Here is a 14,845-nt window from a genome sequence, read left to right as displayed (position 1 = left end):
GCTTCACAGAGGGGTCTATATACTACTGGGGGCAGCACACAGGGGGTCTATATACTACTTGGGGCAGCAGAATCGGGTCTATATACAACTTGGAGAGCCCACAGGAGGTTTATATCCAAGTGGGGGAGCACACAGGGGGGCTATATACTACTGGGGGAACATACAGGGGGTCTATATACTACTTGTGAGGCACACAGGTGGTCTATATATAACTGGGGGAGCACACAGGGGTCTGTATACTACTGGAGCAGCACACAAGGGGTCTATATAATACTGGTGGGGCACACAGGGGGTCTATATACTACTGGGGGAACCACACAGGGGGTTTATATACTACTGGAGGAGCACACAGGGGTCTATATCCAAGTGGGGGAGCACACAGGAGGTCTATATCCAAGTAGGGGAGCACACAGGGGGGCTAAATACCCCTGAGGGAGCACACAGGGGGCCTATATACTAGTGGGGCACACAGGGGGTCTATATACAACTGGGGCAGCACACAGGAGGTCTATATACTTCTGGGGGAGCACACAGGGGGGCTATATATAATGGGGGGGACACACAGGGGGCTATATACTACTGGGGGAAGCAAACAAGGGGTATATACTACTGGGGGCAGGACACAAGGGGTATATACTACTGGGGGCAACACACAGCGGTCTATTGTTTTGGTACGCGTGTCGAGGGGGGCCCCAGACATAGCTTCGCTTGGGGCCCCAGAAATGCCAAGACCGCCCCTGGATATATAATATACTATATACCTGTAGGGATCAGAATAGAGGGGTACTCCCATGATATATAATATACTATATACCTGTAGGGATGAGGATATTCTAGCAATAGTTTCATCCTATATTATAGAAGAGAAGGAAGGACACAGCAGACTTACCTCCACCAACCACTAACACACCTCTGGAGATTCTAGAGCTCTGCTGCTTATATACTGTGTGTGATGTCATCATGACCTATACAGGAACCATGTGTGATGTCATCATGTGCGGGGGAGGGGCCATAATAACCAGTGATGTCATCTACGGGGGAGGGGCCAACAACCTCCACATGGCAATGTACAGCCAATCCAAAGGAGAGAAAAATATAAGTGCAATGCGGAGACAGTGTCAGCACTAATAGTGAATATGACAGATAACAGATGTGCAATCTCCTATGTATGATAACACTGTATACTGCCCCTCTATATAATCCACACATACATCACTCTGCTCTATATACTACAGTGTCCCAGAAAAGCCCTACCCCTGTGATGGCACGCCCCGCCCCCTGCCCCATCCCCCATGCATAGAAGCTCAGGCTTATAGATATAAACAATGTGCTGTGGCAGTTATGGCTGGAGGCTGTATATTCTCCCTGCAGCCACTAGAGGCCGCTCTCTCCTCCCAGCTCCAGTATATTCTCCCTGCAGCCACTACAGGCCGCTCTCTCCTCCCAGCTCCAGTATATTCTCCCTGCAGCCACTACAGGCCGCTCTCTCCTCCCAGCTCCAGTATATTCTCCCTGCAGCCACTAGAGGCTGCTCTCTCCTCCCAGCTCCAGTATATTCTCCCTGCAGCCACTACAGGCCGCTCTCTCCTCCCAGCTCCAGTATATTCTCCCTGTAGCCACTACAGGCCTCTCTCTCCTCCCAGCTCCAGTATATTCTCCCTGCAGCCACTAGAGGCCGCTCTCTCCTCCCAGCTCCAGTATATTCTCCCTGCAGCCACTAGAGGCCGCTCTCTCCTCCCAGCTCCAGTATATTCTCCCTGCAGCCACTAGAGGCCGCTCTCTCCTCCCAGCTCCAGTATATTCTCCCTGCAGCCACTAGAGGCCGCTCTCTCCTCCCAGCTCCAGTATATTCTCCCTGCAGCCACTAGAGGCCGCTCTCTCCTCCCAGCTCCAGTATATTCTCCCTGCAGCCACTAGAGGCCGCTCTCTCCTCTCAGCTCCAGTATATTCTCCCTGCAGCCACTAGAGGCCGCTCTCTCCTCCCAGCTCCAGTATATTCTCCCTGCAGCCACTAGAGGCCGCTCTCTCCTCCCAGCTCCAGTATATTCTCCCTGCAGCCACTAGAGGCCGCTCTCTCCTCCCAGCTCCAGTATATTCTCCCTGCAGCCACTAGAGGCCGCTCTCTCCTCCCAGCTCCAGTATATTCTCCCTGCAGCCACTAGAGGCCGCTCTCTCCTCCCAGCGCCAGTATATTCTCCCTGCAGCCGCTAGAGGCCGCTCTCTCCTCCCAGCTCCAGGGCCTGGCAGGGAGGACACTCCTGCAGCTAGAGAGCCTGAGGGAAGAGAGGAGGCTGCCGGGAGCCGGGACCTATGTGTAATGGGAGATGCTGCCCAGGAATGGTGCCTGCCTGCAGCTCTTATATACAGGTGTATGGAGCAGTATATAGTATATACCATGTGTGGTGACCAGTGATATGTATAGAGGTGATATGGTGTAAAGTGAAACTGGCTCAGTTGCCCCTAGCAACCAATCAGATCCCACATTTCATTTTCCAAAGAGTGTGAGGAATGAAAGGTGGAATCTGATTGGTTGCTAGGGGCGACTGAGCCAGTTTCACTTTACACCATGTTTGATAAATCTCCCCCTATGTTCTTATATACAAGTGTATGATGCTGTATACACTGTATACAGGGGGTGAGGACTGGGGGGAGCGTGCATGTGCTTATAGTGGAGAGGGGTGGGAAGCGTGCATGTGCTTATAGTGGAGAGGGGTGGGGGGAGCGTGCATGTGCTTATAGTGGAGAGGGGTGGGGAGCGTGCATGTGCTTATAGTGGTGAGGGGTGGGGAGTGTGCATGTGCTTATAGTGGAGAGGGGGGAGCGTGCATGTGCTTATAGTGGAGAGGGGTTGGGGAGCGTGCATGTGCTTATAGTGGAGAGGGGTGGGGAGTGTGCATGTGCTTATAGTGGAGAGGGGGGAGCGTGCATGTGCTTATAGTGGAGAGGGGTGGGGTGAGTGTGCATGTGCTTATAGTGGGGAGGGGAGCGTGCATGTGCTTATAGTGGAGAGGGGTGGGGAGTGTGCATGTGCTTATAATGGAGAGGGGGGAGCGTGCATGTGCTTATAGTGGGGAGGGGAGCGTGCATGTGCTTATAGTGGAGGGGTAGGGGAGCGTGCATGTGCTTATAGTGGAGAGGGGTGGGGAGCGTGCATGTGCTTATAGTGGAGAGGGGTGGGGAGCGTGCATGTGCTTATAGTGGAGAGGGGTGGGGGGAGCGTGCATGTGCTTATAGTGGAGAGGGGTGGGGGAGTGTGCATGTGCTTATAGTGGGGAGGGGAGCGTGCATGTGCTTATAGTGGAGGGGTAGGGGAGCGTGCATGTGCTTATAGTGGAGAGGGGTGGGGGAGTGTGCATGTGCTTATAGTGGGGAGGGGAGCGTGCATGTGCTTATAGTGGAGAGGGGTGGGGGAGTGTGCATGTGCTTATAGTGGGGAGGGGAGCGTGCATGTGCTTATAGTGGAGGGGTAGGGGAGCGTGCATGTGCTTATAGTGGAGAGGGGTGGGGGACTGTGCATGTGCTTATAGTGGAGAGGGGTGGGGGGAGTGTGCATGTGCTTATAGTGGAGAGGGGTGGGGGAGTGTGCATGTGCTTATAGTGGGGAGGGGAGCGTGCATGTGCTTATAGTGGAGGGGTAGGGGAGCGTGCATGTGCTTATAGTGGAGAGGGGTGGGGGGACCGTGCATGTGCTTATAGTGGGGAGGGGAGCGTGCATGTGCTTATAGTGGAGAGGGGTGGGGGAGTGTGCATGTGCTTATAGTGGAGAGGGGTGGGGGGAGTGTGCATGTGCTTATAGTGGAGAGGGGTGGGGGAGTGTGCATGTGCTTATAGTGGAGAGGAATGGGGAGTGTGCATGTGCTTATAGTGGAGAGGGGGGAGCGTGCATGTGCTTATAGTGGAGAGGGGTGGGGGAGCGTGCATGTGCTTATAGTGGAGAGGGGTGGGGAGCGTGCATGTGCTTATAGTGGAGAGGAATGGGGGGGAGCGTGCATGTGCTTATAGTGGAGAGGGGTGGGGGGGAGCGTGCATGTGCTTATAGTGGAGAGGGTTGAGGGGAGCGTGCATGTGCTTATAGTGGAGAGGGGTGGGGCAGCGTGCATGTGCTTATAGTGGAGAGGAATGGGGAGTGTGCATGTGCTTATAGTGGGGAGGGGAGCGTGCATGTGCTTATAGTGGAGAGGAGTGGGGGGAGCGTGCATGTGCTTATAGTGGGGAGGGGAGCGTGCATGTGCTTATAGTGGAGAGGGGTGGGGGAGCGTGCATGTGCTTATAGTGGAGAGGGGTGGGGAGCGTGCATGTGCTTATAGTGGAGAGGGGTAGGGGGAGCGTGCATGTGCTTATAGTGGAGAGGGGTGGGGGAGCGTGTATGTGCTTATAGTGGAGAGGAATGGGGAGTGTGCATGTGCTTATAGTGGGGAGGGGAGCGTGCATGTGCATATAGTGGAGAGGGGTGGGGGGAGCGTGCATGTGCTTATAGTGGAGAGGGGTGGGGGGAGCGTGCATGTGCTTATAGTGGAGAGGGGTGGGGGAGCGTGCATGTGCTTATAGTGGAGAGGGGGGAGCGTGCATGTGCTTATAGTGGAGGGGTAGGGGAGCGTGCATGTGCTTATAGTGGAGAGGGTTGAGGGGAGCGTGCATGTGCTTATAGTGGAGAGGGTTGAGGGGAGCGTGCATGTGCTTATAGTGGGGAGGGGTGTGGAAGCGTGCATATGCTTATAGTGGAGAGGGGGGAGCGTGCATGTGCTTATAGTGGAGAGGAATGGGGAGCGTGCATGGGCTTATAGTGGAGAGGGGGGAGCGTGCATGTGCTTATAGTGGAGGGGTTGAGGGGAGCGTGCATGTGCTTATAGTGGGGAGGGGTGGGGGGAGCATGCATGTGCTTATAGTGGAGAGGGGTGTGGAAGCGTGCATGTGCTTATAGTGGAGAGGAATGGGGAGTGTGCATGGGCTTATAGTGGAGAGGGGTGGGGTGTGCGTGCATGTGCTTATAGTGGAGAGGGGTGGGGGAGCATGCATGTGCTTATAGTGAGGAGGGGTGAGGGAGCGTGCATGTGCTTATAGTGGAGGGGTAGGGGAGCGTGCATGTGCTTATAGTGGAGAGGGGTGGGGGAGCGTGCATGTGCTTATAGTGGAGAGGGGTGGGGGAGCGTGCATGTGCTTATAGTGGAGAGGGGTGGGGGGAGCGTGCATGTGCTTATAGTGGAGACCAGGGGCATAACTACCACTATAGCAGCGGCCAAAGCGGCTGCTATGGGGCCCGCCGCATCAGGGGGCCCCATGGCCTGCTCCTGCAATACACTGGGCCCCCTGAGCCGTCATCATTTGCAGCACCGAGTGGCCCTGCTGGTCTCCTGGGTTTTGTAAATGTCCCTTTAACTGCAAGCACTCCTGACCAGAGCTAGCAGTTATGTAGTTATGACTTCACTTGACCGTTTAGTGGTCAGTCGGGGGGGGGGGGGGGGGGGGCCCAATCAAAAGTTTGCTATGGGGCCCAGCCATTTCTAGTTACACCCCTGGTGGAGACGGGTGGGGAAGCGTGCATGTGCTTATAGTGGAGAGGGGTGGGGCAGCGTGCATGTGCTTATAGTGGAGAGGGGTGGGGGGAGCGTGCATGTGCTTATAGTGGAGAGGGGTGGGGGAGCGTGCATGTGCTTATAGTGGAGAGGGGGGCGCGTGCATATGCTTATAGTGGAGAGGGGGGAGCGTGCATGTGCTTATAGTGGAGAGGGGGGGGGGGAGTGTGCATGTGCTTATAGTGGGGAGGGGAGCGTGCATGTGCTTATAGTGGAGAGGGGTGGGGGGAGTGTGCATGTGCTTATAGTGGAGAGGGGTGGGGGGACCGTGCATGTGCTTATAGTGGAGAGGGGTGGGGGGACCATGCATGTGCTTATAGTGGAGAGGGGTGGGGGGACCGTGCATGTGCTTATAGTGGAGAGGGGTGGGGGGAGTGTGCATGTGCTTATAGTGGAGAGGGGTGGGGGGATCGTGCATGTGCTTATAGTGGAGAGGGGTGGGGGGAGCGTGCATGTGCTTATAGTGGAGAGGGGGGCGCGTGCATATGCTTATAGTGGAGAGGGGTGGGGGGAGTGTGCATGTGCTTATAGTGGAGAGGGGTGGGGGGATCGTGCATGTGCTTATAGTGGAGAGGGGTGGGGGGAGCGTGCATGTGCTTATAGTGGAGAGGGGTGGGGGGACCGTGCATGTGCTTATAGTGGAGAGGGGTGGGGGGAGTGTGCATGTGCTTATAGTGGAGAGGTATCGCACCCCCCCCTCTACTAATAGCACAGCAGGGGGACACACTGTACAAGCTCCTCAGCCCCTTTAAGCAGGTGATGGAGAAGGGTCGCCTGTTCCTTATATGTTGGGGGTTTATATACAATCTATGTTGGGGTGCTGCTAGCGGCAGATTTATATCCCTGGACGGCTGCTGGGCATTTGCTGTCTCTTGACGTTAATGGGGTCTCCTCCACTGTTACAGCTGTGGCTTAGTCTCCCGTCTCTCCCGTTCTCCTTGCCAGGTGATTGATGGCGGACGTTGACAGTTGATCGTCCATGTGATGGATTTTCCTGCGGCCTTTTTCCAGGGCCCAAATTCTCTGTGTGAGATCCACAGCTTCTACAACTCCCTGACACAATCTCCCCCGAGCTGTGACTGTCCAGCAGGGGGAGTAACCTCACACCTCACACTGCTCTGACAGCCCAGACATAATAACACAATTAGGCTAGGTTCACACTGCGTTTTCAGCATCCGTTTAACGCATCCGTTTTTTGCAAAAAACGCATGAAAAACGGATTGCAAAAAACGGATTCATTTGTGTGCATCCGTTTTTCCATTGACTTCCATTATAAAAAAAAACGGATCCGTTTTTTTTGGCGGACCAAAACGGACCAAAAAACGTTGCTGACCCTATTTTTCTGGACGTTAAAAAAAACGGATCCGTTAAACGGATGCTGAAAACGCAGTGTGAACCTAGCCTTACAGGGGAAGTCACCAAAACAGTTCTTCTTGCAAATCAGTTGGTTCCAGAAATTTGTAATTTACTTCTATTAAAACATCTTGAGTCTTCCAGTACTTATCAGCTGATGCATGTCCTGCAGGAAGTGGTGTATTCTCTGCAGTCTGACACAGTGCTCTCTGCTGCCACCTCTGTCCATGTCAGGAACTGTCCAGAGCAGGAGAGGTTTTCTATGGGGATTTGCTGCTGCTCTGGACAGTTCCTGACATGGACAGAGGTGGCAGCAGAGAGCACTGTGTCAAACTGGAGAGAATACACCACTTCCTGCAGGACATACAGCAGCTGATAAGTACTGGAAAATTAGATTATTTTTTTTAATAGAAGTAAATTACAAATTTCTGGCACTGAATGACCCCAATGTGGCCGCCGTGTATCCCCCTCCCATCAGCGGAGGAGCACAGTGTATCACCTGCTCGTACACACCTCTGCTCCCCTTCTCCTGGACACCGTGTATGAGTCATTAGCCGTCGGCCATGTATCACTATTACACGTATTGCACGGTTGGCAGTCGATGATTTTGGCGTCGGACCATTTGACGCCATCAGCCGTGATTGTTGTCTCTATTACACAGAGCGATAATCTGCCGGATTCAGTCAGTTATGGCTTCCTGTAACACGGCTCTTAGTTGCCGCTGTACATGTGATATATACCTGTATAACACTTGTCTCTGTCTGCCTTCTGCTCTAAAATCCCTTCATTTCATCCCAGCCAGGAGATGGGGACCGACCACCGTGAAGCCCCACCTAGGTGACACTAATGTAATGAAGCCCCGCCTAGGTGACACTGTCCTCCAATGTAATGAAGCCCCGCCTAGGTAACACTGATGTATTGAAGCCCCACCTAGGTGACACTGTCCACCAATGTAATGAAGCCCCGCCTAGGTGACACCGATGTAATGAAGCTTCGCCTAAGTGACACCGATGTCATGAAGTCCCGCCTAGGTGACACTATCCACCAATGTAATGAAGCCCCGCCTAGGTGACACCAATGTAATGAAGCCCTGTCTAGGTGACACTGTCCATTCATGTAATAAAGCCCCGCCTAGGTGACACTATCCACCAATGTAATGAAGCCCCGCTTACGTGACACTGTCCACCGATGTAATGAAGCCCCGCCTAGGCGACACCGATGTAATTTAGCCCCGTCTAGGTGACACCGATGTAATGAAGTGAGAGTAATTTTTTAAATAAAGGTTTTTTTGTTGACATAAGCTGAAAATTCCATCCAACCATTCGCAGGTGGGATACAATCAGGTCGGCAGCAGGGAGCTTACACCTGGGACATTGGGTGTGATGGAGAACGGTCCCCTCCATGTACACAATGTAGAAAGGGGAAGTAGCTCTATGGACAAATTTTTAAGGCCCTATTACACTAAGCGATTATCGGCCATTACGGACAATAATTGCTTTGTGTAATAGAAGACAGCGATCAGATGGTACGCACAATGTCAACTGATCGTTGTCTCTTCAATATGTGGAAACACCAATGATCTGGATAGCAGCGATCTGCGGCCGTCACTCCGTCTTAAGGCCCTATTCCATGGAACGTTTATTGTTCATTGACTCGCTCCAACGACCGCTCGTTAACGATCACTTAACTTATTTTTTTAGCGAACGATAATACATAATACACCATCGATACCTGTAGTGATCGATACCTGTAGTGAAACGATTATTTTGCGGTCGTTACATGGTCGTTGAAACGTTCGCCGGGGTGATCATGTAGGCCTTTTTACGAACGACTGGAAGATTTGTAATTTAACGAAACGAGTAGCGAATTATCTTTCAAAGACAAAAACGAATTTTTTTCGACATGCTGAAAAAGATTTTCAAACGACAATCGCCTTGGTCGTTCGCTCGTTTACACCTCTTCTACGAAGCGATTATGGCTAACGAGCGGTCGTTGGAGCGAGTCTATGAACGATAAACGTTCTGTGGAATAGGGCCTTTATAGGAGCTGCAGCAGATCACCATTGTCCTCTATGGCTGCCTGGACAAAACATAGCCGCCAAGTTATAAGACCTTGTATGTAAGAGTTGGGCCCCACCTTCACATTGCGGGAGAGTTTTGTAAGCAATCCTGCATCACTACTGGCCCTATTCCACGGAACGTTTGTCGTTCATAAATTCGCTAAAACGACCGCTCGTTAACGATTATTTCACGACTATATTTTGCGAACGACAACATATAACACGTGAACGATAACGATTACTTTGCGGTCGTTACATGCTCGTTTAAAACGTTCGCCGGGGTGATAATTTGAATACAACACACCTAGTTTTTCAACACATTGGGTGAACGATTTCACGATTTCTAATTCAACAAAACGATTAGCGAATTATCGTTGAAAGACTAACGATTTTTTTTCGACATTTTGAAAAACATTTTATAACGACTGAACGACGATTTTGCTGTAGTCGTTCGATCGTTTACATCTATTCCACGGAACGATTATCGTTAACGAGCGGTCGTTTTAGCGAATTTATGAACGACAAACGTTCCGTGGAATAGGGCCATAAGGGTCCATTCACACAGACAGATTATCTGCCAAAGACAGAAACAGACTATAAACAGAGGTCAGGTCATATAGGAAAGCCTGAGATTTTTCCTCTTTTCAAATCTATTCCTGGCTTTGGCTTCAAATCTTTGGCAGATAATCTTTCTGTGTAAATGGACCCTTACCCTGCCATATAAACTTAACCTCTTAGTGATTGTACACTTTGAGCAAAAATAGCAGAATTCTCCGCCATGGAATCCCGCCTGCCCCAGTGTTGAACATTGTCTCTTTGGGAGGGCTCGCACGCCTCTGCTTCATTGAAAGAGATAGCAGGCGGTTTCGGTGGTGTGAACGGCCCTAAAAATCTTCAGTCTTTCAGTACTTATCAGCTGCTGTATGACCTGCATGAAGAGGTGTATTCTTTCCAGTCTGACATAGTGCTCTCTGCTGCCACCTCTGTTCATGTCAGGAACTGCCCATAATAGTAGCAAATCCCCATAGAAAACCTCTCCTGCTCTGGGCAGTTCCTGACATGGACAGAGGTGGCAGCAGAGAGCACTGTATCAGCCTGAAGAGAATACACCACTTCCTGCAGGACCTACAGCAGCTCATAAGTAAATTTTTATAACTTTCTGACAAAAGTTGATTTGAAAAAATAAATAAAAATTCTGCCGGAGTACCCCTTTAAGGCCTAATGTTTCTAAATTTGTCTATGCCTGTCACCTTCACAGGGCAGTTTATCGCTGGCTTCATTCAGTTCCGTGCAGTAAACTATGAAGGGGCCGCTCTGGCGCTCTGTCCTGGAATGAAGGTGACCGGTCCTGATGCAGAACACGTAAGTAACATTGTTTTTTTTTTCTTTTCTCTTTATATATCATTTATATTCCCTAACTTTCATATGTATATTTATCTTGTGGAGCCACAAAGGCACGTGGGTCTATCAATATTTATTCAGCAATATATTGGCTGACCCAACCACTGATATCTGCCCCTGCTTTGTATACTGGAGTGTACCCAATAAAACAATATCAATAACAAATTGATAGGCTGGACCATGTCAAATAGTAGAGCCAAAAAAAGGCCACAAAAACAACAACCATACTGTGTATGAAAGAACAGGTCATACACCAACTTATATTCCTGATTCCTGAAGCAGTCACAGCTGATGTGAGCTCAGTAGGGTAGGGGCAGTCTCTGACCACTTCTGCAGGAAATAGGAAGCTGGATGCAGTTAGATCCAGCTTCCAGCTCCATACATTTAGTAATGGTGGAATCACTAGGTCATGCAGGTGTGGTATGTGCTCCACCGGTCGCTTGCTATTGTGGTGGTTTCTCGGTGAAGTATAGCTCAGCCAGGTAGTATGTTGTCGTGACCCCAGTGCTGAATCAGCACACAGGTATGGGGGCACACCTGCTTTTAGTTTTTTGTGACTGGCTATACCCTTTCCCCTGTGGTCGGTGACCTGCCGGGTTGTGATGGGTCCCTTGGGCACTTATCACGGTGGTCAGGAGTGGAGTTATGACCAACCCGGACTGCTGGTACCGCCACCCACAGAAAGGGGAGATGACCCAAGAACGGTGTAACTGCTGTGTAGGTGCTGATATAATGACCACTGAGTCCTGATAGAATAAACTTCCTTTTTACTTAAGAATCTTCTGTGATACAAGAAGTAGTATGATACTTGACTAGATCCGCACCGAGAACTGTTGAGGTAGAAGTGAAACAGCAGTGTTGGCTTGGTTGCGTGCTGAGAGTAATAGAGAGTGTTCAGTGGAGTAGGTTGTGAGAGTCCCAACCCAATTTAGTACTGTGCTCTGCCGGAACATTTGAAGAAGAAAACTTGAAGAGAATACTTAAAAATAGAAGAATACTTGTACCTTTTGTCGCTGTGCCACCTGTTGCCCTACAGTGTTGGCTGACCCGTCCTATTAGGGTGACACGAGCCCCAGTCCTTGTTACCTGAGTTGAGCAAAGTGTCCGAATGTGCCCTGGTATCACCTGCGTTGCGAGATAGAGTACGTAGGTGTGTAGCAATCAGTTCCTTTGCTATAGGATACCGTCCTGCACTTTTAGAGATGTTCACCGCGTGGGTTGGGATGAGACTTGTCCACTCTTGGTGATTAGCACTGCATTGGAGAGAGAAGTGTTGTTTTAAGAAGAAAATTCTCTGTGTCTTCCATACGTCTGTCTGCTACCACGCTCCAGAATAAACTACGTTGGACTTGGTAGGGGACCTGGCAGGGCCCAGCTGGACTACAGCAGGGACCGTTTTGTCTTGTGTCCTCTCTCTACCGACACTTAGATAAGACTAGGGGGGAGATTTATCAAAGGGTGTAAAATTTAGACTGGTGCAAACTGGCCACAGCAACCAATAACAGCTCCTCTTTCCTTTCACCAGAGCTGAAAGCTGAGCTGCGATTGGTTGCTGAGGGCAGTTTGCACCAGTCTAAATTTTACGCCCTTTGATAAATCTCCCCCTAAGTGTGTTACTACACTTCCTCTCCCCATGTGACAACTTCCTACAGGGTGTGTAACAGCTCCTGTGAGTGGTGGAGAATAGAGTGCAAAGAGAAAGAAGGATAGAGAGGGAAAGAGCAGTTCTCATTGGTGGTGCAGATCCTAAACAAACATTAACTCCGATTCACTACAGCTGTGCAATATACAGACATAGATATACATAATAGTGACATACATCTAGTGGCAAAACGTATACATGACTTCATTACCACTTGGGAGGGGTGTCCAGACTAGTAATACCTGTGGTGGGACACCACACAGGAAGCAAAACATAGTTGCCAGGGCTTTCTAGTCATGGCGATGAGGATTCATCCAGCTGTGGTATACAGAAGAGGTCTGTAACCTGTAGCTCTGGAGCCGGCAGCTTTCCAAACCACTGGAAAGTTGTATCCTTTATAACCTGGACGATAAACCAGTGACCTAGTGCTAGACCTGAAGGTAAGAAATGATGTATATTAGTGTCTAATGAGGCTGTGGGTAGCATAGTCCAGCCAAGGTTTGGTGCACTAGGTGATGTTGTCTTTATTGTTGCAGCATTGTATTGGAGGAGGGGGATACGTCGGAGAGGCACCGTTGAACAGGCAGTGTGGGGACTTCACTTCTTATGACTGGGATGGATATGGTACACATACCGGATGGAGTAATAGCAAAGAAATAACAGACGCAGCAGTCCTGATCTTCTATCGCTGATGTGCCTGCTGACATGTTTCAGTCATTTACTATGTATAGTATATATAGAGCCACTACTGTATGAGCAAGCTTACATTCATAGGGGGGTGTACTGTGATATCACTGTGTGCATTATCTCTTTACAATCACTGTCTGCATTACTTTACTGTGCTATTACTACGCATTATTTCTTTTTTGTATTCCTTTCCTGTGCTATGACTGTCTGCATTATTCCTCTCCTCTAGTATCACTGTGTGCATTATTTCTTTCCTGTGGTATCACTGTGTGCATTATTTCTTTCCTGTGGTATGGCTGTGTGCATTATTCTTTTACTGTGGTATCACTGTGTGCATTACTCATTTCCTGTGATATCACTGTGTGCATTATTCCTTCACTGTGCTATGACTGTGTGCATTATTCCTTTCATGTGATATCACTGTGTGCATTATTCCTTTACCGTGCTATGTCTGTGTGCATTATTCTTTACTGTGGTATGACTGTGTGCATTTTTCCTTTTGTGTGATATCACTGTGTGCATTATTCCTTTACTGTGGTATGACTGTGTGCATTATTCCTTTACTGTGGTATGACTGTGTGCATTATTCTTTACTGTGGTATGACTGTGTGCATTTTTCCTTTCGTGTGATATCACTGTGTGCATTATTCCTTTACTGTGGTATGACTGTGTGCATTATTCCTTTAGTGTGTTATGACTGTGTGCATTATTCCTTTACTGTGCTATGACTGTGTGCATTATTACTTGACTGTGCTATGACTGTGTGCATTATTCTTTAACTGTGGTTTCACTGTGTGCATTATTTCTTTACTGCTTATTACCTTTGTACTGTGACATCACTGTGTATATCAGGGGTAGGGAACCTTGGCTCTCCAGCTTTTGCAAAACTACAAATCCCATGATGCCTGGACAGCCAAAGCTAGAGCCAATGTTCCCTACCCCTGGTGTATATTCTCTTGCATTGTTCCTTTACTGGGATATCAGTGCATTATTAATTTTCTGTGATATCACTGAGTGCATTATTTCTTTATTGTATTCCTTTATTGTGATATCACTGTGTGCATTATTTCTTTATTGTATTCCTTTATTGTGATATCACTGTGTGCATTATTTCTTTATTGTATTCCTTTATTGTGATATCACAGTGTGCATTATTTCTTTATTGTATTCCTTTATTGTGATATCACTGTGTGCATTAGTCCTTTACAATATGACTGTGTGCATTATTCCCTTACCGTGACATCACTGTGTGTATTCTTTTGTATTACGTTGCCCTCATCCTTGTGGGGCATAGAGGTTGCAGTTACTGCTTCTTGTACTGTGACATTACTGTGTGCATTATGTTTCTTACCTGTGACATGACTGTGTGTGTGTACACATTAGGGATGCACGATGCACCGAAAAATCGATACTACTATCGATTTTCGGGGCAAAAAAAACGGTTCGGTACCAGGATTTCCTGGTATCGATACTTTGTTAAACTACAAAATAGCGTAGTTTAACAGAGTATAGTGCAGAGAACATGACAGGCGGCTACCTGAGCGCCTGTCATGTTCTCTATGTGCCACCCCTGCAAACACAGACCTGGGACCCCGATCTTCGCGCACCATGCTGCTGCCGCCGGCCGTTCCTGCCTCTCACATCGCCGCGGGGTCCCGGGTCAGTATAGCATTACAGAGCAGCGTCGGCGGCAGGAGAGGGAAGAGAGAGGCTGAGAGCTGCACCGTCCAGGGGAGAAGGCTGGAGGTGGGGGAGGCGAGGAGGAGACCTGACAGGAGGTGGATGGCTGTGAGGTGGGAGCCGTCAGGACACTCCCGGGCCGGCATCAGCAATGTGGGGGGTGAGCAAAAGGTCGGCATGGCTGCAACTGGGAAGGGGGGCGGTAGCCTGCACATTACTCTGCCGCCCGAATCCAGCTAGAATAGTGCAACTACAACCCCCATCATCCCTGATAGCTGAAGTGTATTACATGCCTACAGCCCCCATCATCCCTGATAGCTGAAGTGTGTTACATAACTACAGTTCCCATCATCCCTGATAGCTGAAGTGTATTACATGACTACAGTTCCCATCATCCCTGATAGCTGAAGTGTGTTACATGACTACAGTTCCCATCATCCCTGATAGCTT

General features: G+C 49.6%; 1 protein-coding gene and 1 long non-coding RNA gene across 2 annotated transcripts in view; one reads left to right on the top strand and one right to left on the bottom strand.

The window, feature by feature from the left end:
• The window catches only part of LOC138771222 (intelectin-1-like), a 29,331-nt gene extending 15,559 nt beyond the window's left edge, over positions 1-13,772 (top strand). The window contains exons 7-8 of the mRNA XM_069950785.1: positions 10,244-10,347; positions 12,565-13,772. Coding sequence (XP_069806886.1) covers positions 10,244-10,347; positions 12,565-12,720 — 260 coding nt within the window. The 3' untranslated portion in view covers positions 12,721-13,772. The remainder of the gene's footprint in view (positions 1-10,243; positions 10,348-12,564) is intronic.
• Positions 11,268-14,845, bottom strand: part of LOC138771226 (uncharacterized) — a 45,230-nt gene continuing 41,652 nt past the window's right edge. Inside the window, exon 3 of the long non-coding RNA XR_011359567.1 lies at positions 11,268-11,639. This is a non-coding gene — a long non-coding RNA (uncharacterized lncRNA). The remainder of the gene's footprint in view (positions 11,640-14,845) is intronic.

The sequence above is a fragment of the Dendropsophus ebraccatus genome, chromosome 13, assembly GCF_027789765.1.
Source record: "Dendropsophus ebraccatus isolate aDenEbr1 chromosome 13, aDenEbr1.pat, whole genome shotgun sequence".
NCBI lineage: Eukaryota > Metazoa > Chordata > Amphibia > Anura > Hylidae > Dendropsophus > Dendropsophus ebraccatus.
The sequence above is the reverse complement of the archived record's forward strand: the minus strand, read 5'-3'. Positions and strand labels throughout refer to the sequence as shown.